This window comes from Melanerpes formicivorus, unplaced genomic scaffold, assembly GCF_026170545.1.
Source record: "Melanerpes formicivorus ecotype bairdi unplaced genomic scaffold, bMelFor1.0.p_v2 SCAF_13, whole genome shotgun sequence".
In the NCBI taxonomy this organism is placed as follows: domain Eukaryota; kingdom Metazoa; phylum Chordata; class Aves; order Piciformes; family Picidae; genus Melanerpes; species Melanerpes formicivorus.
In genome coordinates this window covers 17215402-17239645 of record NW_027142365.1, presented here as the reverse complement: position 1 = coordinate 17239645, position 24244 = coordinate 17215402, and the positions used below count along the sequence as shown (strand labels likewise).

General features: G+C 40.1%; 1 protein-coding gene across 1 annotated transcript in view; it reads right to left on the bottom strand.

Annotated features, from left to right (window-relative positions):
• DNAJC1 (DnaJ heat shock protein family (Hsp40) member C1) overlaps positions 1-24244 on the bottom strand; it is a 119231-nt gene that overhangs the window by 54999 nt on the left and 39988 nt on the right. The window contains exons 2-6 of the mRNA XM_068146341.1: positions 18550-18651; positions 17602-17648; positions 10985-11150; positions 9961-10058; positions 8769-8862 (exon numbers count right to left, since the gene is read on the bottom strand). Of these exons, the coding sequence (XP_068002442.1) occupies positions 8769-8862; positions 9961-10058; positions 10985-11150; positions 17602-17648; positions 18550-18651 (507 nt within the window). The remainder of the gene's footprint in view (positions 1-8768; positions 8863-9960; positions 10059-10984; positions 11151-17601; positions 17649-18549; positions 18652-24244) is intronic.

The following is a 24244-nucleotide window of genomic DNA, read 5'->3' as shown; positions in this document are numbered from 1 at the left end:
AGACACAAAAGCTGAACAACAAAGAAAACTAGTCAGAAGCACACAGATGAAATTTAGTGGTACTGTTGCTTTATAGATAGAAAATGGATTATCACTGCAGACCGAGTCATATGCAGGTAACAAAGGCAACATTAGCCTTTTATCTTATTAATCAGAGTTTATTATGGCTGATACCACACAAAAAAGGAGACTGCATATTTTGAGGCACACAAGAATGTGTACAGATAAAGCAAAGCAAAAATAATAATAATCAAAAGGGATTTGGGGAGCTTTGAAAAGCAAATCCTTCCCACAAAAGCCTAAGAAACATCTCTCTACAGATTGTGAAGAAGAATTAAAAGACATACCTGAGTAAAGGTTTAAGCCACAGACACAAACTGTATGGCTATTAGACCTTAAGTCAAAATCAAAAAACACCAGAGAAGAGTTTAAAACAGGAAGTTCTTTGAAGACAACTTCTGCCTTACCATAAATCAGCACACTTCAATGTATTCCTCATTAGTTTCCCATAGTATCTGTCTAAAGAGGAATATTAGTTTTCAAGCGTATTTGAGTTTGGTAGAAAGAGAATTCCAAAGCAGATTTCTCTTCAGATTTTTCACTTTTCCACAGCAATACATTTAAGCAGTCATTTTGCCTCAATAAAAACATTTTAGGGCCCCAAACACAATGGCAATACAGATACATCCCCTTCCAAGCTCAGGTTCCTTCGTCAAGATTCAGTAATGATTCTTCTAGAGGATCTTTCCCCAGACAGCTCAAAACACAACATCAAAATTATACCTGGTGTATGACAGATAAAACATAAAATCCACGATTTTATCCTTCTGGGAGTGGACAGAGGAAGGGGAGACACAAATACAAAGCTTGGAATTGTTCTAACCAAAAGCTCCAGCTCACCTAATCAGAAATATTTTGTTCTCAATTGCTGGAGTATCAGAAGTTTTGAAACCAAACAAACCCCATCAAGACTAATAGAGTATTTTTCTTTCTTCCCCATCAAAGCAGTAACATGCATGGAGTTAAGCAAAAGTAATAATGAAGAGGGCTTGTAAATGGCAGTTTATTAGACTAGGATTTCCAAACATGTTTTCCAAAAGAAACAGAACAACAACAAAAAAGAACACATTAGAAACACAAAAATGCTACTGCTAGAATGTCCATGTCATATTTCAACTGCCATGTAAAGGGAGGTCCTGTAATTACCCTCATATTTAACCAAAACCATTCAGAAACCTTGAGGAAAACTAAAACTGATAGACAAACACTTCATGCATTTTCAGTTGTAGCCAGAAATAAGAATAAAGAACACTGAAAGACTGTTGTTCCTTCTTAGATCAATATCATCTTGTGTCAATAAATCTGAGGCTGCCAAGAAAAAGCTGCACTTGAGTCACAGAGAAACACAGAAATTCCTGCTACTGGATTTTTGAGGGCTTTTTGTTGGTTGGTTGGTTTCATTGTTCTTGTTGGGTGGGTGTTTTGGGTTTGTCTGCTGGGTGGTTGTTTTATTTGCTTTGCTTTGTTTGTTGTTTTAAAAATCCCCAGACACAGGATTTAGCCAAACTGTACTAATTATGAACCTAAAAACTTCAGAGTAAGACTCAGTCACTCTCATTGGCTTCTGGGGAGGGCAATGAGGTTTTGTTGGTTTGTTTGCTTTGTGGTTTTTTTTTTCCCCCTGCCAGTTAATCTTCCTGGCTTTAGGGTCTACTTCAGAAAGACTACAGGTTAGGAGAAATAAGGCAAACATTGCAAACAACTCACTGTAGTGGCCACATGTAAAGCTTCATTACAGAATGTGTGATAGAAGCAGCTTTACATTTTAGTTCTCTAGGTGAGGGACTGATTCAGAGTTTATAGTTAACCGGTAACTTTGCCACAAACATACTTAAAATCAGTATATTGAAATAATTTTAGGTACATTAACTTTTATTAAATCAATGTATAGGCTTAATGAGAAATAAAAGGTCCTGATTAATTTGCCTGAGTACAGTGTTCTTGTACAATTTGTACCAAAAAAAGGGAGAGAAAATGGAGTCAAATTAAAGCTACTGCAACACCCAACCTTCAATTTGCTATTTCTAGGCAATAAAAATGCCTGCCATTATACCAGAGCAAAAACCACTCTTTTGATGGGTTTATAAACTAGTAATTTCAATGTGTTGTGGCAAGAAATAATGTTTTTAAAAACCCTTAAACATTATGATTTGTAATTCTCCTTGGCACTTTTCACATGTTTACTCAAAGGCAAGCTAGTAAATAAACAGGAATTACATTACTTCTTCCTTTAGAATCAGAAAATCTTGCTTTGATTAGAATGATACCTGGTGTGACCAAGCTTTTCAGCTGTCTGCAGCCTGTGGGCAGTGTGGTTCCCAAGCCTCAGATACACTGGGAGAGCAGCAGCAGGCTGGGTCACTAGACTGTCTGCTGGGTATTCCACACCTCCAGAGGGGGAAACTGAGGCCAGGCAAGGCCTCCCTGGGACCCGCTCTCATCCTGTGAGGCCTCACACAACATGGATTGGGAGGCAGTACAGAATCATAGAATGGTTTGGGTTGGAAGGGACCTCAAGGATCATCTAGTTCCAATCCCCCTGCCATGGGCAGAGACAGCTCACACTCCATCAGGTTGCTCAGAGCCACATCCAGCCTGGCCTCAAAAACCTCCAGGGATGAGGCTTCAACCACCTTCCTGGGCAACCTGTTCGAGTGTGTCACCACCCCCACGGTGAAGAATTTCTTCCTAACATCCAATCTGAATCTACACATTTCTATTTTTCTTCCATAAAAATCTTTTTGTATCACCTCTTGGAACTGTTCTAACATGTATGCTGGGATAGCAGACATACAGTCAGTGATCTGAAGGAGCTGAACAAAATTTGCTGCCACAGAACAGCAGGCAGCTGAAGGGAAATTTCTTTAGTGAATTATATTTACTTAAAAACTTCTACTATGCAGCAAAGCACATTTTGTCTCCAGAGCCTCAGACTCTACCCTGTTATTTTTGCTCACTTGCATACACCCAGAATACTTGTTTTACCATCCACTCTCCTCTGACCTGCTTCTAAGCTTCCAATTGACCTCAGGGTCAAGAGCTTCATCCCTACTTTGGTTCTCCCAACAGCTGGGAAATAGCAAGAAACAGAGCAAATTGGCAATCACTCGTGCCACACATCCTGCAATTGCTTGCTCCCCACAACTTCTATCAGCATTTGTGCTGTACAGTAAGTTGGAACACCTCAAAACCCTGTAAAGCTGGAATTAAGGAGCTTTTAACCTCACTGACTTGAATAAATCCCTTCCAAAAATATTTCTTTTTTTTTTTTTTTCTTTTTAAAGGCCAAAGTTATTAAATGCAATAAATTTTATTTTAATCTCAGATGGTGATTTTTATGTAGTCATAAGTGAAGAGAAAAAACAACCCACGTAAAGGTTTGCTGACTTCATGAAATCTTGCTTAAAAGCTACCTTTGCCAAAGGAGATGCCCTGCTGGCAAAGCCTCTTGAGTTTAATGACACATTGCCAATCCGTTTAAGGCCAAAGCTGAACCATCTCTAAACAGGTGTTGAAATGTAATCATGGATTAAGAGAAAATCTAAGGACAAAATGCCAAGAAATTAAACACCTCTGGGTCACCAGTTTGAATCTGTTCCAGGCTACTAAATCAGCTACAGTAATTACTGTCTGGTAGTCTACAGCAAAATAAATTACTGGCCTTTTTGTTTTAATTCACTCTGCGTTACACATCGGTCTTTTATAAACAAAAGCTGAAGGTTTTGGTGATAATCTTACTAGGGTCTACCCAGTGCAGCAATGGGTTGAGCTTGAACTGCTTCCTTGCTACTGGTGAACCACCAGAGAGGCTCTTCCAACAGTTCCCTGCTAAGGTGTATGCACTACAACTGCCCTGTTAGAGAATACAGAATAAAGAATTAACCAGGTTGGAAAAGACCTTCGAGATCATCGAGTCCAACCTATCACCCAACACCATCTAATCAACTAAACCATGGCACCAAGTGCCTCATCCAGTCTTATTTTAAGCACTTCCAGAGATGAGAAGAGGAAAATTTTCTTAATGAGAACCCATTCTTGTCTGAAGCAAACAGAAGTACTTTCTGCTTCACATGAACATAAGGAAACACTTTTTCACTGTGAGGGTGACAAAGCCCTGGAGAAGGGTCTCCTTCTCTGGAGACATTCAAAATGCACCCAATGTGCTCCTGTGTGACCTGTGCCCCAGGTGATCCTGCTCTGGCAGAGTTGGACTTGATGATCTCCAGAAGTGCCTTCCTACCCCTAACATTCTGCAATTCACTACACCAGGGACAACAGCAGGCTCATCATTTAACTAATAAAGAAAAATACTTCCTAGTGCTGACTGGCAATGAAGTAGCTGCAGAAAATAAAGGCATCCACTGATAAGCTCAAGGTGAAGGAAAAGTAGTTGAGAGGAACACTAACAATTATTCTTCACAAATACATCCTGCAGTGTTTAACATTTCAAAAATAGGCCACTTCTCTTAAGTTGTAGGTCTGGGTCTCCAAAGTTAAAACTCTAGTTAGCTTTTGGGAAAGAAATTGATGAGAAGCTGGACGAGAAGCTCACCAGGAGCTCTCAGTGTGCACTTGCAGCCCGCAAAGCCAATCAGAGCCTGGGCTGCATCAGGAGAAGTGTGGCCAGCAGGTCAAGGGAGGTGATTCTCCCCCTCTGCTCAGCTCTGCTGAGACCCCACCTGGAGTATGGCATGCAGTTCTGGAACCCCTATTACAAGAGGGATCTGGAGGTGCTGGAAGGTGTCCAGAGAAGGGTCACGAGGATGAGCAGAGGGCTGGAGCACCTCTCCCATGAGGACAGACTGAAGGAGTCGGGGCTGTTCAGTCTGGAGAAGAGAAGGCTCCCAGGTGACCTCATTGTGGTCTTCCAGTATCTGCTCAGGATCTCAGGTAGTGATAGGACTAGGGGGAATGGAATGAAGCTGGAGGTGGGGAGAGTCAGGCTGGAGGGGAGGAGGAAGTTCTTCCCCATGAGAGTGGTGAAGCCCTGGAATGGGTTGTCCAGGGAGGTGGTTGAGGCCCCGTCCCTGGAGGTGTTTAAGCCCAGGCTGGATGAGGCTCTGGCCAGGCTGATCTAGTGTGAGGTGTCCCTGCCCATAGCAGGGGGGTTGGAACTAGATGATCCTTGTGGTCCCTTCCAACCCTGACTGATACTATGATACTACGATTTACATGACTGTTCTCCCACAAAAGCAAAGTAAGCTTGACCCAACTCTCCATCCTGCACTAGTCCCTATCTGACCTGAAACTCTTGCACACTATCTTTAGCTGGTTTATTTCCTTGTAATGACAATTTTCAGTTCCAATAAGCATTTTAATTGAGTTTTTTTCCTCTATCTTATTACTTTTTCTGTATTTTCCTTTCTTCTTTTGATTTTATTTTAATACACAGCCTTCTTCCAGGCCATTCTTATGAAAAAGCAAACCATAAATGACCTTAGAAACAACTTACATTATCTTCTGTCTTTTACCTGAGCCTACATGATAAGGATTAAGCTTGGTTAAAGTCAATGTAATTTATACTCCACTTAGTGTTTCTTTCAAACACCACAGATATTTTGAGGTATGGTATACTGTATGTATATTTTTTCACCTTGCTTCTTCAAATGAGCATCATGATGCTGTTTTCACCCCCAAGTTCAACTGAACTAACTGTGTAGATAAAAAGACCTATGTATTCTCTCTCAAAATGCAATTGTCAATAGTTTGGAGGTTTTAAATAAAAAAAATGAAAATTAAAAAATCATTTTTCACTTTCTCTCATCCTCCTTTCACCCATTTTTCTTCCAGTTTCTTGACATAAAATGCAGACTATGACAAAATGGCACAGGCCATCAGAAGGACATGCAAACAAAGCATTTTCCTGCAGTAAAGGCCCACCTTAATTATTTTAAGTGCCTCCTCCTGAAATCTGACATTTTGAAGGAGGAGGGCAAGTAGGAGAAAGGATAAATGAGAGCCAGGAATGGGCAGAAGCTCAGCAAGCTGAGTCCTCAAACAGAGCTGTTGTAAGTAGACATTCACATTAATTAATGGGGAAGAGATGGAGGCTAAGTAAAAAGGAATCCAACAGAAGAACTCGCAAGAAGTTTAAACTGACTTCTCCTCCTCGTTTTTGTTTTGGCATTTTTGTTTCTTGGTGGTGGTATGATTTGGTGGTGTTGGGGTTTTGTTATTCAGGGCTTTTTAATGAAGTTTCCTTAGAAGGAGAACTTGCAAATGGCCTGCTTTGGTGAATTTGAGGAAGCAGTTCAGCTGTTTCACTAAGGCGGCTTTGAAAAACACAGTGGCAGAAGCAACATGTAATTAAAAGTATTGCCAACTCTTACCTTATTCTATCCCAAATGGGGCTAATTTAAATATGGATGTGTTTTTACTCTACAATGGCATTAATTGCAGATGAATGACAGCCAACTTGGAAAATAATTTGCTGGCTCTTAAATGACTGAAGAAATCATTCAGATTAACTCAATAAACAACTAAAATCTGTGGCAGACATTCTTATGTCAACCACTGTAACACCTTGTTAAATAATTTGCATGTGTAACTAGCACATATAACACTCCTTAGTATCTGTAGGAGTCTTATCTAGAAGATAAGCTGCCCTAGTGATTCTATTTACACTAAAAGCCTGCAAGACTCTGAAATCCCAAGCCTATGTTAGTGCATTACTGAGGAGAAAACCACTTCTACTCAAAACAGGATCTCTGTACACCAGGGTATAACTGTACAAGTACAGCTGCTTTTTAGCCAGTTGTTGGTAATTGCAAACAAGGTAGAAGGTGATAAATCTTAGACACAACTCCAAAAGAGCCCAGAGGTCCCTCTGTCCAAGTAACCAAGATATTTTGGAACTATTATTTCAGAAAACATTTCCAACATGAGGTCACTGCTGCTGTTATGCAGCAATACTTCTTTAAGTCTCGTTAACTAGTAAGCTGCAGTAATTTATTTGAGTTATCTCAGGTCCTGAATATTCTTAATAGCAAAGATTACTTATATTTTATTGCATTTTAACCTACATAATTAGCAGGTCACCTTAAACAAGGACAAAACAAACTGCAGATAAGCGGCAGTGTAATTTACATGTGGGGCAATTCACTCTGGAATCCCATCTCCTCCCTTCCTCCTTGCTCCAAAGCCTTCCAGCTCTGCATTCCTCTACATCATGCTTCCCTTGGCACCAAATCCCTGCTTGCTGGTTTCCAATTTTCCAAGAGGTATTGGATAGCTTCTTTTCCGCTACCATTATAGATTTTAAATCCTCAGCAAGGAGTATTGGCTAGGTGTTTACAAAGTGTGAAATACCACTCCAGTTGCATTCATCTTCTCTGCCTATTCTGGCAGACACAGGAGCTACATTTTGAGCAAGAAATCTGCAACCTGGCATACTGGCTTCTTAGCAGCCTATCTTAAAATCATAAAAATGAGACATTTACAGCTTAGAAAGATTATACCAACTCTTAATACAAAATTCTTAATCAACTTTGCTATATTCCATCACATTTTGAGTATTTTCCAACTGAGGCAAAAGCCAAAGTACTACAATTATGAAGAAAGTCCCAGAAATGCAGCAAAAGTACTTGCTGAACTTAATTCCTTTCCATCTGACTCGCCTCAATGACACATGACACAACAGTTGATTTAATTAAGCATCAGCATTTTTGCTCTAAAAACTTGCAAAAAGAAAAGATTCTTTAATGAACTCACCACGCAGTTCTAATGAAACTTTTAAGCGAGGAAGAGACATTCACTTTTGGATCTCTTCTTGGGGAAACTTAAGGGCTATAAAAAGGGATGCTGGCAGACTACACTTTATTGCATTTAGAACTTTTACAAGCCTTTTGCTAACAGATTAGGAATTGGGAATTGTTCTTTTTTTCCAACTTGAACACAGAAATTGAACACTGATGCCATTTACAATACTTACACTTCAGAATTAATACTCAGTATTTCCATAAACCAAAGTAAAATCCACCTTGTGTTCCCTGATCCATATTCATTAGCAGTGACAAGGGTATTAAAAACAAATGGGTGTATTCAAGGGCAAAGAAAAGAAAGAGCATGTGATATTAAAAGTTATTGTGCTAACTGATCTGACAATACTTACACTGCCTGAATATCAGCTGAATCTTACAGCTTATAGCACTAGGTTTAAAAAAAACCCACAACCCAGCTGTGGGCAAGTCTGTCACGCTTATGTTTATAAATCACAACCATACCTTTCTTACTTTACCTTAGTCATTTCACAGATCAATTTATATCATTATCCAGTCACTTTAAACAAAAAAAAAAGCTCACTCAGTCAGAAAAAGTAATTTCACTTTCCCTTCAAATTTGAATGACATTAATATTTGCTATGAAAACATAGCATTTGCCTATTGGAGATAAAAACACGTTTGTTAACGGATCGCTTAGAAGCCACTGCTATTCCCAATTAGATGTGTGTCTGTATCACCCCTCTCCCATCATTTATTCTAATAGTTTTGCCTAACAGGAACTGCTGCTGAATTCCCTATCATATTCAGCTTAATCCCCATTTAAAATACATTCATATTGTGATGAATTTATGATATTCAATTTGCCTCCAAAGAGTGTACACGCTCGAGCCAAAAACATCGGTGAGAACAAGTGCTACACATCCGATTATACATAATAACACCATCACGAAACATAAGACTAATAGAACTTAAAATGATTACTATTACCTGGAATAGCTGAGGTAAAGCTTTCACAGTGAGACAGAACCATATTCCCAGCTTGCAGGGAAGTAAGTCATGCCACTGTGGTTTGTCCAGTACTCTGCAGGCAAATAAAATCGGACGGTTTTCATTACTGCCCACAATCTCCAAGCCAAGCCAGAACTTTCCCCATTATAGAATAGAACAGAATTAACCAGGCTGGAAAAGACCTTCAAGATCATTGATCCTTTAAGATGATTAGCACTTGTCAAGTCCTCCAAAAATGTGCAGCTACATAACATTAAAGATATGGTTTGAATATTCAAGACATGTAACAGCTAACTTCTAATCCTCGTGGTATTTTAGTCTCTTAGAAGGGGCTTTCCTTCAAGAAAATGAATTCGTCAGCCACGTAATCACTTCAGTTTAAACTCCCCCAAACCTGAAAACCCCCCAAGCCTTAACCAAGTGTTCACAAGTGCTGACAAGCAGATATGAAGACTGTAGCGTAAACAAAACAATGCATAAAAATTAATGTCATTTGCAGTTCACTGGAGCATTACTCACTGATGTCACCAGGAAAGACGACAGGCAGAATGGTCTCTGATCTCCATCCTGCATTGATCCAGTTCATGCCCCTGCTGTGTGAACTATTTAAACCCTTTATTTCTTTCTATGAATCGATAGAAGAAATGGTGGTATCTTTTGGAGTGTCCTATAAAGTCACCATTTCCCCATGTTTTTCTTAACAAACAATGGTGCTAGGAGCCTTTACCAACAGGCTTGTTTTTAAGTTCATCAGACAGAAAGCATTAAATCAGACAGGCATTAAAACCGCACAGAAACTCGTTGATTGGTAGGGTAATAAGCTACAGCTTAAATGAGATGAAATTTTTTAATTGCAATCCAAGGCAAAGATCTTTAAGGAAAAGTTGTAAAATCAACCTGTAGAAACACTGCCCTTCTGTAAGGCAAATACCATTAATTCAGCCTTATCTTTCAATCATGGCTGAGCTGCTGAATAAACAGCCCACGTTTATTTACAAACCAAACCCTGAAAACACATCTACAGGGGCACCCTTGATGTCAGCCATGGCTGTTACTGCAAATACACTTCTTCTCAGAGAATATTTCAAAGATGCAAGCAGAAAATGACAGAGCTAAACTAGTAGCTGATAAAACATTTTAAAACACAGAAAACAAGAGAGTTCCTTCCCACCTTTCGTTTTTGTCTAGAGCAGCAAGTTTGGCTTCATCTGTAGTCCTGCTGCCTGTTTTTTTCTTCTTCTCCCTCTTTTTTCTGCTAAGTAGTTCATCCTTGATGTAGAAAGAACTACGGTTACAGGTTATCATTAACATGTAAACCACAAATGTTACTGGGACTCTTCTGTGAAGGGTAAACAGTAGAGTAGCATTTATGCAAATGCATCTAGGGGTCCTACATGATTAAGTAAAATGATCTATCTTAACAATAACTGTTGCCATGGCATCCAGTCTTTAAACACACATGAAGTCCAGTTCTGTCACTCATGTGTATCTCCATAGCAATCAAAGTTTTCTAAGGGGAGAAAGCATTCAACTTGCCTCCTTTCTCATTCATCAACTTCAATAATGCAGTGGAAAATAAGGAAAAAAAAAAAGTAAATAGATGCTAATGTATGAATATTTTTCAAGTTATGCTTAGGTTTTATTCTAGCCTACGGAGTGCAAGGTATTTTTATATAGCACAAAATAAAACAGTCACAAAATAAAACAAAACAGTGGAGTTTGTAATCCTGAGCAACGTCTGTCCTCTTAACAAAACCCCAACAAAAACAATCAAGACAAAGCAAGTATGACTTTCAAAAGGGTAAAAACTGGTTATTTTTAAACAGGGTTGAGGAAGGCTCCAAACTCCAGCAGCATGTGATTTCTGCATCAAGGGGTGACAGAAGAGGGTTTTATTCCTCTTCTTTCCTCCAGTTAAAAAAAAAAAAAAATCAAAGAAGCATCTCTTGATTTTGTTTTATTACTAAGTTTAGAAAAATTAAGTAGTTTCTATTCCTATTCCTGACATGCTGAATCCCTCATTCTAGAATTGTCACTGCTTTAAATATATTAACTTTAAAATAAAACTAAGAAAGAAACCCCAACAACCCACGGGCGAGACAGGGGAAGCGGCGAAGATCCCTCCACTACACCAACTTCTGTAGGAAATTCAATACTAATAATTGAAGCAAGTTTGATTTATTACCAATACTTACCAGCTGTTTTTCCAGGTAGATTGACCAAACCACAGCATAATGACCCACTGTGAGTATAATGAACAAGAGTAATGCCAGCTCAGCATTGCTCATTTTTCTCACCCGCCTGTAGTAGAATACAGGCTGTCGCCAATCTGGTAGTCCATTGATCAGAATATCATCATACCTACAGTAGCAAATACAACAGGCTTTCATGGAAGGATAAAAACTGAAAGAAGCCACACCATCCAATTATAAAACAAAACAGATGATAATCCACAGACTGCTTGAATAATACATACACAAATGATCATTTGGGTTTGGGGGTTGTTTTTTTAATAGAGCAGTGCCTTGTTTTGTCAGCTGCTAGGATTGCATCTGGAAACAAACAGAATCCAGAACCAAATGCTGGGGAGATGTATCTAGTCCCTTGCAAAAGGAAAAATAGTCATTTCATTGCTCCTACAACATCCTCCCTCACCCCCCCTTGCTCAATTCATTCACTCCTGAAATAACAGGCTTGGAGACACGTAGATGTGTTCTATCTGGCTGGTAATCAGTGGGCAGCTCTCCGTGACAGAACTAAACAAACCCCAAACTACTAAAGAGGTAGCAAAAAGTCTCTAACACTAGAAATATATATACATTTTTGTTTTAATTTTACAGCTTAAAAAGGAAAAGTGTTGGGGGGAGGGGAGAGGTATCTTGGCTTTTGTTTTGTCCTTTAAGAGCATGACATCCATTAAGTAAAAACGCTGCCAGACCTAACATCAATTTCATGTCAGAGAGGAATTTAAGTTAAAGGCTTGACTTCTATGTTAGAAAACCAAAGTTTGCCACTGCTAGACAATTTTGATTTTCTGTTTGAAAAAGCTGTCTCCAAACCCAGTTTTAAAACTGTTTAATTTTGCTAACACCGCTGTGCCTGCACAGAAACCAGTTCATGACAAACGCGTCAGGTTTGCTTCCCACAAACGCCTGGAAATCTCTTCGCGCGTGAGGGATCTTTTATTTACAGCCTGATGTTATCAAGGCAAGCACTACCCACAGGCACACACAACGAATATTCCTGTTTGTTAGCTTTCCAGGGGAGAGCTTCACACCAAAATCGCTCGAGCAGACTCAAAAACCCTGCGTGTTCACGACGCCACAACCTGTTAATCTGAAATTGAACGCAACTCATTACAGATTCTAATCACAGCGTTTCCAGAATTAAATCTGCGCTGAAAGGCCTAATTTGGTGCAACACATTGACCAAAATATTTTAATTAAAAATATTCTGAGTTAGGCGCAGGCCTAATTACAGGAATAGAAATAGGGCCTATATTGTCATGCAGGTCAGTAGAACTCAGTAGTAGGTTTTTCTCAAGTAAATTGACCGATCCAGGAATAATAGCGCAGCTGCTAAACTGCCAGTCTTGACATGTAAATCAATTTAAATGCAACAACTGCACTAGCTACTTTGATAGTTATTAAATTGATACCTTGGAGATGGACTGGGGGTGTGTGGGGGGGAAATAATAAATTCAACAAGCAAATTAATTTATTCTTCTTTTTTTTTTAAAGCAGAAAAAGAGGCAATCCTTTTCAATTAAAAAAAAAATGCACTTTAATCCGGTGCAAATCGAAAAGCTGACTCCTGATAAAATAACTCTTTCAAGCCGGCACCGTTATTTCCACGCAAAAGGCTGAACACCTCAGGATTCTGCGACGCTCTGAACGCTACCAGGAGTAAATTCATCTTACACAATTTGATCTTCCGTGACAATTATGAGAGCACCAAGATGAATATCCGTTATTGGGAAATGTGAAGTGCTAACTTTCTTCCTCCCCCAGTAAGTCAGAACAAATTAACTACTGATGCCTCAAGACAAGTTCTGCTCAGAAAAATTCCTTAGGCTATTATTTCTAAACTAAAACCTCTGCTTCACTTGTTGTTTAAGAATTAAGTAGAAGTTTTAGCATTTAAAACAACAACAACACATTTGCTAAACGTTTTAGCGTTTGAATCAAGAAAGTAGCTTAGAAACAAAACCATTTCTGAAACAAATTAGGTGGAAAACAACGTTCCATAAAAGGTGCTCTTCACTGAAATCTTCAAGGAAACATGTAGAATCAGGAAATAAGTTTTGGCAATACCACTATGAAATGATTGAGCATTTGCCTTTCTTAGGCACTAAAGCTTGTTAACTGACGTCCTGAAAATGTGGCTACTGATTAAATAAGGTCCATAGACGCCACTGGTAACAATATAGTGATGTGTAAAAAGAGACTGCAAACGAACATTTGGCAACCAGGTTCTTTTAGAAATTGTCTGGTAAGAAAAAATAAATTAAGACAGCAGAGACTCTTGCATTAAACACTTTAAACAGCACTCTGTATTTACTAGGCTATGTCCACTGTTCTGAACAACAGTCTCCAAGGATTAAGTCTCAGAATCAATGCTCTATTGATTTTACTATCAATGAGCATTATGGTTCACACGACTGGCCATTTTAAGGGAAGATAGCTTCTATTATAACCCACTTTTTAGAATATATACTGTTAAAAGATAAATCACTGCTTTCAATAGTAATTAAGCTCTGTATTTGAGAAATAAAGATATCAATGATTTTTAGGTTTTCAACCGGAAAATGATCCCGCAGAAAGGCAGAAGCTTCCCATCATTTTTACATCTTGACTTCCAAATTTAGGATGTGGTTTAATTAAAAGCAAGTTTCTCATTTAAGAATTTCTCTATAGAAACCTCTGTTAACTGTGAAAGGCAGGTAGTTAATCCGTGCGCATCGAGGACTACATTCAAAATGTAACTACAAAGCATTCCTCTTTTGGTAGCCCATATTAGCTGTTATTCTGCGCGAGCGAGAGAAACAAAAACCAAGCTGAAAAGGAAAACCACATCTGCAGTACTTTTGCCTCAGACGGATGTACACCGAACGCAGCAGATCTCATGCAAAGGAGCATGCCTGCCAGTTATCTCTGAAACGTAGCAGTCAGCAAGCTAAAAAGCCCCAAAGCACCACTACAGAAACAAAAAGACAATACAATTCCCATTTATAACTTCAGCTGAATCTCCTTTTTAAACTCGGGATTCTAGACAAGGTTTGTTAGCCTCGCACCAACGAGAAGCCAGCTGCAAGATTATTAACGTTTCCTTCTTCTGGAAAGTTTCATGGAAGAGTTTTTAGAGCACTTTGGAGAACCAATTACAATTGGAAGAAAAATAAATAATCCATTAGCCGTAGTAGCTAATTACAGTATCATCTATTTTCATGTAATTAGATTTTAGTTTTCCCTTTAAGGGGGCCACTGCATTCCATATTTTAAATCATTTCAGAGATCTCATATAGTTTATATACTATAAACTGGAATTAATGAGATTTGTTCTGAACTACAGGAAGGCTGCATTGAGGTTTTTAATTGTGGGAGCCCTTTTTCCTCAAGCTGTCAAAGACCATCTATTGCAACATCAGCCACAACAATTTATACCTCTGAATGCAGATATTTAATTATAATGAGAGCTAAGATAAACACCTTTCTTACTCTAAACAAGTGTATCTTGATTCCTTTGCAAATGCTTCCTGTAATCAAGCCCACATTGTTACAGAGGACAGGCTGGAAGGTGGAAAAAAAAAAAGCAGCTCTTCAAAATGGAAACAGTGAAATTAAAATCTTTTAGGTTTTTTTTGGGCCTAATTACAATTAATAGAAGTGTGGAAAACTAGCCACTTTTTTCATCAATTAAAAGTATTCAAAGGCTAATAAAATTTATCATTGTCAGGTTGATTTACCAATAAATGCCCCAAATTAAAGTGCATTTCAGGAAGTGCAGCTATGCCTCCATACCCTAAAGATCTCTGTAGAATTTCATACACTCCACAGTGTGTATACAGAAGATGAAATACTAGGTTCTGCTGCTGGCATGTTTAATTTAAGGTTAAACACTGCTACATTAAACAATGTTGCATGTGTGTTTAATGTTAGAATATTAGAATGTTTTGATTATAGATCAAAGTGTGCAAGAGAACAGCACTAACAGTAATATTACTGTATTCCACTACTATTAGTGTACCTCACAAGCAACTACACAGCTTTGCAAAGAAGCAAACCACATTTTAATCACAAAGCCCTGTGTTAGAATTGTCAGCAGAGCAACTGTAGCATTAAGGAAGGTTTCTGCCGTCAGATGAAGTGAAAATTTGCTAACAAATATGAAAATACAAAGTCTGTAGGAAAATAATGACACGTGGCTGGGCTGGCCAGCAGATCTGCCCTTTTAGGACACTGCACACAAACAGCACCTCTGCCATTCACCAAGATGTGGAAAAAGCATGTTGTTAGACTCAGTTTTATTGTTTCAAAATAAGTTTAACCATCACTCCTACAGTGCAGGGCCTTGTTCCTGCCTTTACTGGTTCCAGTCCATGAGTGCACACCAGGACCAGTGCTGGATTACATCATGTTGAGAGGCAGGTACAGCTGACTTCACTGCACAGCAGCAGAAGCTGCTGCTCACCATTTGAGGTGGTATAATCCTGTGCTCCAAACCATCTGGGTGGCCAGTTGTGAAGGGATTCCCAGCTAAACTGTCAGAATTCCTCACCAGCTAATTTGTAAGAAATGGAACTAATTTTCCTCTCATCTCATCAGGTTTTTGAACTACTTCAGAAATAAAAACTACCATGCTGCCAAGGGAAGGAAAATAACAACCACAAAACAAAACCAAAACAACAGCAACAAACAAAATCCAAAAACCAACCAAACAAATAAAGCCACAAAACCACACAAACACACAAAATATACCATCCAAACAAAACACCACAAAATCAACCAACTAACAAACCCTAATAACCTGGCAGAAAGCTTTGCTACAGCAGATGAGTCTCTGGAATCAGGATCTAAGCCCTGAGAAACAAAGTAGTCTCCCCTCAGAGCATGGGGTAAACCTTGAGCCTCTTCCACTAGATCAATCACCTCACACAATGTACAGCCAAATATCAACATCTAAAGATCCCCAAAAGCCACAGCCCTTCCCTTTTTGCTCCTTCATACTTGCAAGAAACCTGACAGCATAAACACTACCACAGGGGAAACAGCTCCCAGAATGCTTAAGACTCCTTTTAAAGACCTGCTACACCACCACCTTACAACACACAGGACAGTCCACTCTCCATTTGCAGGCTCAGCTGCAAGGCCTATCATGAGGTTGTGTAATAAATCTGTTTCCTCAAAGCAACATGACCATACAGCTCTGCTACTCATGTTACTTCTAAAATATGCATTTAATTTCCAGAAAATTCTTGGAAGGGAAACACCATTTAATCTACTACATTCATATTTAATCAGCTAAAGAAGTAATATCAACCACACATCCATGCTGCACAAGAAAAACACAACTTTGTCTATGTACAAATTAAGTTATTGACAGTGAAACCAACCCAAGTTAGAACAATCTACTGCTGCTTTAACTTCTCATTTGTAATCACTGTGATGCAGTAATTAACAAGACTCTCACAAGCAAGTTGGCCACATTTATAATGTGGACAAAGGCTTAGAAGCAGAATTCATATAAGCTAGTGCTTCACACTTTTATGCAAGGAAATTCCTGCAATCTCTGGAATTAAGTTCCAGAGAATTAGTATCACAAAGCATAGGTTAAACAAGATGATGGGAAAATCTGGAGGCTAACTCATTTTTCAAGTTGTCAAAAACTTTTCTTGAGTAGAAGTTCACAATGCAGTTCTCTTGTGAGAGGTGACCACAACCCACTAAATTTCCAGGAGTTCAACTACATTTTCATGAAACTTCAAGAGTAGGACTATCAAGAAAAAACTGGCCTCCTGCCAAGACATCCACAAAGCCAAAAACCTTTCAAGAAATGCCTTGTGAAGCCCTGTTTAGACTTGCAAGCCAAAAGATGACTTACTAAAACTCCAACCCAAGAGCAAAACTCTTTCAGTGTCTCAATTTTTCTTGATAACCATTGGTTTAAATCATCCATTTAAAAAGGGGGAAAAGATAATTCAAAGTAGGCTTCCAGAAAGCAGATCAGTTCTTAATCATATCCCCTTCAGATACTGCTAGACCTGCTCCTGAAGCAGCAAGGACAGCTGTCATCTATTAAAAAAACCATGATGCTATGTGCATTAAAGTTTGCAGTACTGTAGATAATGCATCAAGAAGAGAAAATAAACTAAGCAACAGAAAACAATGTTGAAGATGACATACACTGGAAATAATCCCTAAATATCATGCAACAAACCTTCTACTGCTACAGTGAGACACACCTGAGAGCTGAGTCTGTGGCCTGTATTTTCAAGCACAGCTTGGATAGAACAAGCAATGATAACTGACACACCTCAGCAAGAGGTGACAGAATTGCTAGGTGTCAAAAAAATTGCTCCAGACAACAGCTAGCTTTTAAAGTTCTTTCAAATACTGTTTTTAAAGGAGAATAACCAGTGCATCACACAAAAAACACAAAGCACCTTCCCCTTTTAAGCCACACACAATCTGTACTTAAACAGCTACATAGGAGTTACAAACTCAAACTGTGCAAAGAGTTACAATTAAGCCAAATGGGACTTCAATACACCAGTGGTCTGAATGCTTTAAAGAAGCTGGGCAAATCAACTCACCTCTGTCTCCTTTCTTCATCCTTCAAAACCTCATAGATGGCCACCAACTAAACCAAAAACAGAGAAAGAAAAAAGCCACAAAAGAGTTTACTTTAGGATTGAGCTTATAACATTTGATTAGTAGTATCATATTTTACATTTGCCAACCAAAGACCTTCAACCAGGTTTCACTTTTCCCTTCAGCACTAAGAAGCAAACTCAGTGACATATTTAAACTACCAGCTACTAAACCAAGCAGCAAAACCATTTTTTTCCTCTCCTCACATCTGCCAACTCTCACACACTCTCCTCACATCTGACAACTGTCTTGTCTCAGTTCCAAATTAAAAGGTATCATTTCTTTCCTCCTAAAGGTCTTAACTGAAATTAAGTAGCCTCTATTTAGTCATCAGAAATGTATTTTTAAAGGCAGAGCTAATTACAAGCCTTGTGGTTTCACTCAAAAGGCCAAAATGCAAAGACTCATACTAATTATTTTCATGAACTTATGCCTACACATGACTTGCACTGAGAACTGATCAGAAGTTTTCCCTGCTTTTGAAGACTAGTTGTAAGCAGTCTTACTAAAGTGCAAAACGTATTTTACTCCTAAAAGACTAAGCATTATGTTCTAATTGTTTTTAATACACAGGGAAACACTGAGTTATCCAACAAATTAATCCCACAAAAAGTGTGCTTGCTTTTAATTTACCTGTTTCAGGAAAAAATGTAATTCAGTGTTTCACAGATTCATAGAATGGTTTGGGCTGGAAAGGTCCTTGATGATCATCAAGTTCCAACTCTCCTGCCATGGGCAGGGACACCTTCCACTAGATCAGGTTGCTCAAGGCCTCAGCTTCTAACTAAGCCATTTCAAAGGTGTACCATGGTTCTTATTAAAGTGACAAGATCTTTTAAAATTCTGATTCTGCTTCCCCTACAATTTGTCTGGCCCCACATTGCACTTACTTGCCTAAACTGTGTTTCTGCATTTTCATCTTTGTTCTTGTCTGGGTGTAAAGTCAGTGAAAGCTTTCGATACGCTTTCCGAATGTCTGCAGATGAAGCATCCTGAAAAAGGAAAACAAAGCAAACTGTCAGAAACCAACACCCAGGATTTAGTTAAGACAGTCAGCCAAGGGCAGGAACTATGGCAACGTAGTCTGAGATGTCCAACAACCAATCCACACAACAAGCCCAGCCTCAATGACTGTATGAGCATTCAGCCCAGTTCATCTCTCATCCTGACACCCTCCATTACCAGGCATCCACTACAATGGTACCTGGCAACATTTTCAAACACTTTCTTGCTCAAAAACTAACCCAGGTGCCTCCTGCACCATTCAAAAGTTCACATAAAACCTGAAAATTACTGTGTTTGCAGGTATTCCAGCAAATTGTTTTGCTCAATTTCTCGAACTCAGGACTTGCTGTGAACTTCCCCCTTATTTTTACATCTAATTCATCACATCAATAAAAGTTCCATTCAACTTCACCATATCCAAAGAACTGTATTTTTCTCAAGTAGCGTTAAATTGGCAGTCTTGAAGCTATAATCTAGCACTGACATCAATCTACACCTTAATTGATCTAAGAATTGCAGATTTTGGGAGAGAGAAATAAAACCCAAAGTATAAGATACATCAATGATCATGGAACCATAGAATTGCTTCTGTTGGAAAAGACCTTTAAGATCATCAAATCCAATCATTCTCCAACTCTGACAAGGCTGGTGCTAAACCATGTCCCTCAGCACCACACCTTGACCTCCTTGAAATACCTCCAGGGATGGGGATTCAACCATCTCCCTGGGCAGCCTGTGCCAGTGGTTGAGAGCTCTCTCAGGGAAGCAGTTTCTTCTAATCTCCAAACTAAACTTCCCCTGAAGCAGCTTGAGGCCATTTCCTCTCACCCTATCACTGGTTACTAGGGGGAAGAAGCCAACACGCACCTGGCTCCAATCTCCTGTTTTCAGGGAGTTGTAGAGAGCAATGAGGTCTCTCCTCAGCCTCCTTTTCTACAGACTAACCAACCCCAGTTCCCTCAAGCTGCTGCTCACGAGACCTGTTCTCCAGACCCCTCACCAGCTGGACATGCTCCAGCACCTCAATGTTTTTCTTGGAGCGAGGGCCCCAAAACTGAACCCAGGACTTGAGGTACAGCCTCACCAGTGCCAAGTACCAACTTAGCTGCACAATGTACCAGTTTCTGAATGAGCTGCTCTGGTGCTGCAAAGGTATCCAGAAATGGAAGATTTAAAGAGTTGCATTATGTAGTATATCAGTATTACACTCACCAGAAGATCCACAGAGCAACACATCAAAAAGAAGCACTTGCATTCTACTACTAACATGTCCAAGGCAATACCTTAAGAAATTAACTGGTTTAATTGTCAATTTTTAATGTGTTGATTTCCTGTATTTTATGCTCCCCAGTGTATTCTCTCTCTCCAAAGTAGAGATTAGAAAACACCACAATCCAGATTGGAATTAGCTGTGAGAGGAGCAGAGCTGAAATAAGATAATAATTACTGCAATACTATAATTAGTCTGTCAGGCTTTTTACTACAAATCATTATTTTCACTTTCACATTCTCAGGTTTACAACACAAGGCTGTAATACTGCTGTACCCAAGTTTGGACCAGGGATGACTACTAGAGAAAGCCTGGAGGAGAGGGAAGAGGAAAAGGATTAAGCCAGAGAAAACGTAGAATTTGGCAAAACTGATCTTTGAAACTATATTTTAAGGAAGCTATTATGCCCTAAGACAAAGCCAAGTTTCCATGGATCTGCGTTCCAAGTTTCCAAAGTCTCTTCCCTGTCAAGGGAAGGTGCTTTTATTACTCACAGGGAATATTTCCTCTGAAAAGACTTCCATTTTTCCACTTCCCAACAGCTCCCAAGACATATGCACAGCAAAGCAGAATTCCTCAGGTTAAGCACCACCTTGCTTCCAGCATGATTACTGCCAGTAAGTTGTTTCACATCATCATTGTTTTATAGGTTTATTTTTCAGTCTTGGTGAGGGGGAAGGAAGAGACAGTGACTAAATATCTATTTTAAGCACAAAGAACCATTAAATTCTTGAGGTGTAGACTCAATGGGATTATATAAAATAATGTGAAAATGCAAAGTAAGTAAATCTTTTAAACACTAGGGATTGACACCATGATAATGTCAAGAAACTAGTACCTCCAGACCACATATTTGGGATATAACACAGCTTATTCCTTCTCTACCACACTTCTAGATGGGTCTGGTATTATTTTTGGAACACTCCCAATGAACACTTGAAAAATCTGATAAAAGTGTATTAAAGAGCTGTCCCCCAGGATTCTTGCAATTTCTTCAAACAACAATTTGCACCTCAGTTTTATTTAGGAGCAGTGTGATTACTTGTGTAAAAGATCAGGACAAAGGCTAGTTTGTCTTTTTCGTGCTTAAGCAAAGTAAGAGATCCCAAGTCAACTCAGAAAGAACAAAGCTTCTTAAATATAAATGGAGCTTCACCTTGAGAAGTTGTTCAACCTTCAGCAGTTGAAACAAAAGTTTATAGATTTACACCACCAGATTGTTCATCTTAGTTGCCAAAAATTAAGTAGAGTTTGTTTTGTTTTCCCTCATCTATCAACCCAGTCAGCCACTTTCCCCATGCAGGGCTACAGGCTGGGGTCAGAGTGGCTGGAGAGCAGCCAGGCAGAAAGGGACCTGGGGGTGCTGATTGACAGCAGCTGAACATAAGCCAGCAGTGTACCCAGGTGGCCAAGAAGGCCAATGGCATCCTGGCCTGGATTGGGAACAGTGTGGCCAGCAGGAGCAGGGAGGTCATTGTGCCCTGTACTCAGCACTGGTTAGGCCACACCTTGAGTCCTGTGTCCAGTTCTGGGCTACTCAGTTCAAAAAAGATGTTGAGTTGCTGGAAGGTGTCCAGAGAAGGGCAACAAAGCTGGGGAAGGGTTTGGAGCACAGACCTGTGAGGAGAGGCTGAGGGAGCTGGGGTTGCTTACCCTGGAGAAGACTCAGGGGAGACCTTCTTGCTCCCTACAACTCCCTGAAGGGAGGTTGTAGCCAGGTGGGGGTTGGTCTCTTCTCCCAGGCAACCAGCACCAGAACAAGAGGACACAGTCTCAAGCTGCACTGGGGAGGTTTAGGCTGGAGGTTAGGAGGAAGTTCTACACAGAGAGAGTAATTGCCCATTGGAATGTGCTGCCCAGGAAGGTGGAGGAGTCACCATCACTGGAAGTGTTTTAAAACAGACTGGATGAGGCACTTGGTGCCATGGTTGAGTTGATCAGATGGTGTTGGTGATAGGTTGGACTTGATGATCTCAAAGTTCTTTTCCAACCTGCTTAATTCTGTATTCTGTAAACAATATGGGCTTGTCTTTAAAACAAAATATATTTCAACACTATCATATCAAACAAAAAGGATTCTATTATTCTAAAAAGTTGGAAAAGGGGGTGATAATACCAAGAAGCAATTAAACATGGGATACTGCTGTAAGTCATTTAATTACCACTGCTCCATAAAAACCACAGAATCATGCAATGATTTGGGTTGAGAGGGACCTTAAAGATCATCCAGTTCCAAGCCCACTGCCATGGGCAGGGACCTTCCACTAGGCCAAGCTGCTCAAGGCCTTATCCAACCTGGCCTTGAACACCTCCGGGAAGGAGGCATCCACAGCCTCCCTGGGCAACCTGCTCCAGTGTCCCACCACCCTCACTGGAAAGAATTTCTTCCTGAGCTCCAGTCTGAGTCTCCCCTCCTCAAGCTTCAATCCATTCCCTCTCATCCTGTCACTACAAGCACTTGTATAAATTCCCTCCCCAACTTTTTGTAGCCCCCTTAAGGTACAGGAAGGCCGCTATATAAGCTCTCCCTGGAGCCTTCTCCTCTCCAGGCTGAATAGTCCTGACTATCTCAGCCTGTACCCACAGGAAATTTGCTCCAGCCCTCTGATCATCTTTGTGGCCTCCTCTGGACCTGCTCCATCACTTCAATGTCCTTCTTCTGTTGCAGGCCCCAAACTGGGACGCAGTACTCCCAAGTGACAAGCCTGCCTGCTGCCCAATTCCTCACAATGCTGTCTGACTCCACACAGGAAAACCTTACCTGTTCCACACGCTTTGCTAAGCAATGCATAGGTCATGGGTAGTGGTGGGCACCTTCAAGCAAGATTCCAGATCCTCTAGGAGCTGTCCTGAGCAAAATGGTTGGTGTTTGAGGAAAGCCTCTCATCACTACAGAGCCTCACAGCAGTATATGACCCTAAATAAGCTCAAAAAACGTTTCCAGACTAAGACAGACACATCCTACTGAAGCTACTGGTTCTAAGAGACTCATTTATAGCTGACTGATTGTTGGCCACCTTCAGTAACACTTCCATACAGGCTGAGGAAGGGACAGCCTCTTCTCACTTGTGCCTTGTGATAGGACAAGCGGCAATGGATGTAAACTACAGCACAACATGAGGAGGAACTTCTTTATTGTAAGGGTCACAGAGCACTGGCATAGGCTCCCCAGAGAGGTTCTGGACTCTCCTTCTCTGGAGACTGTCAAGACCCATGTATATGCATTCCTGTGTGACCTGTGCCAATTCTATGCTCCTGCTCTGGCAGAGGGGTTGGGCCCAAAGATCTCCAGAGGTCCCTTCCAACCCCTAACATCCTGTGATCCTGGGAGTTAAGAGTCAGTGTTTTCTACAGACTAAGTCATATTACTACATTTTTAGGGCAAGACTCCAAAGATTAGAGAGAGAAAGCCATGACCACACTAAGGTTTTGATTGTTTTCAAGAAAAAGCTCACAAGGCATGTTGGATGGCTTCATTTAAATTGAGAAATCTTGATCAGAGTTCCTCCTAAGGAGGTAAAAATAACATCTGTACAGGCATATAGGTTACTAGAAGAAGGGGCTGGTGATGTCACAGACAGCTAGTGCCTTCAGTGATATCTCCACCACTATGCTTCCAGTTGGCAAGTTTTGACACAAATTAAGGCTAATGAGTCTGTCACACTATCTCCCTCATGTGGATACAAACACCAAGAGCACTGCCCTACTTCCACAGCTATCTTTTCAAAGTGATATTGTTCCACCACACTTCCAAGGCTGAACATCTCTTCCCACATCCATTCCCTCGTAACAGATCTTGCGTGTCGAGGACTCACTGCAGCAACAGCACACACTTTGACATGCAGCATCTCCCTCCACTACCATACAAGTCACTGCTGCTCAGGAGGGACACAGGCAAGGTGTATTTTGAAAATCAAAGCACAAAACAAAGCACTTCAAAAAAGGGAAAAGTAATGTTCTAAGCTAAAATCAAACCCATGAAGCTGTCAGCTGCACGTGCACTTGCAAAGAGGGCACAGAGCAGACAAGTCAGCGGAGGCAAGTGTGTTTTGTGCTTGACTCAAGTTCTCAGAAGCACCAATCTGCAAGTCTGTGTTTGGGCTGTTCACCATTGGGCCTCCTATGTGTGCAAATATTCACATCTTCACGTGGGAGTTTTTTAATTCCTAACATTTCATGAACAAGCAGAGTGCCCAGGGGCCTAACTACATGACCTTTTGCAATCTTTTTACACTTCTTCACATAATCCCTTACACTACAAACAAGTCTTTTAGCACACAAACACCACTTGAAAGACTCACTGGTAAGTC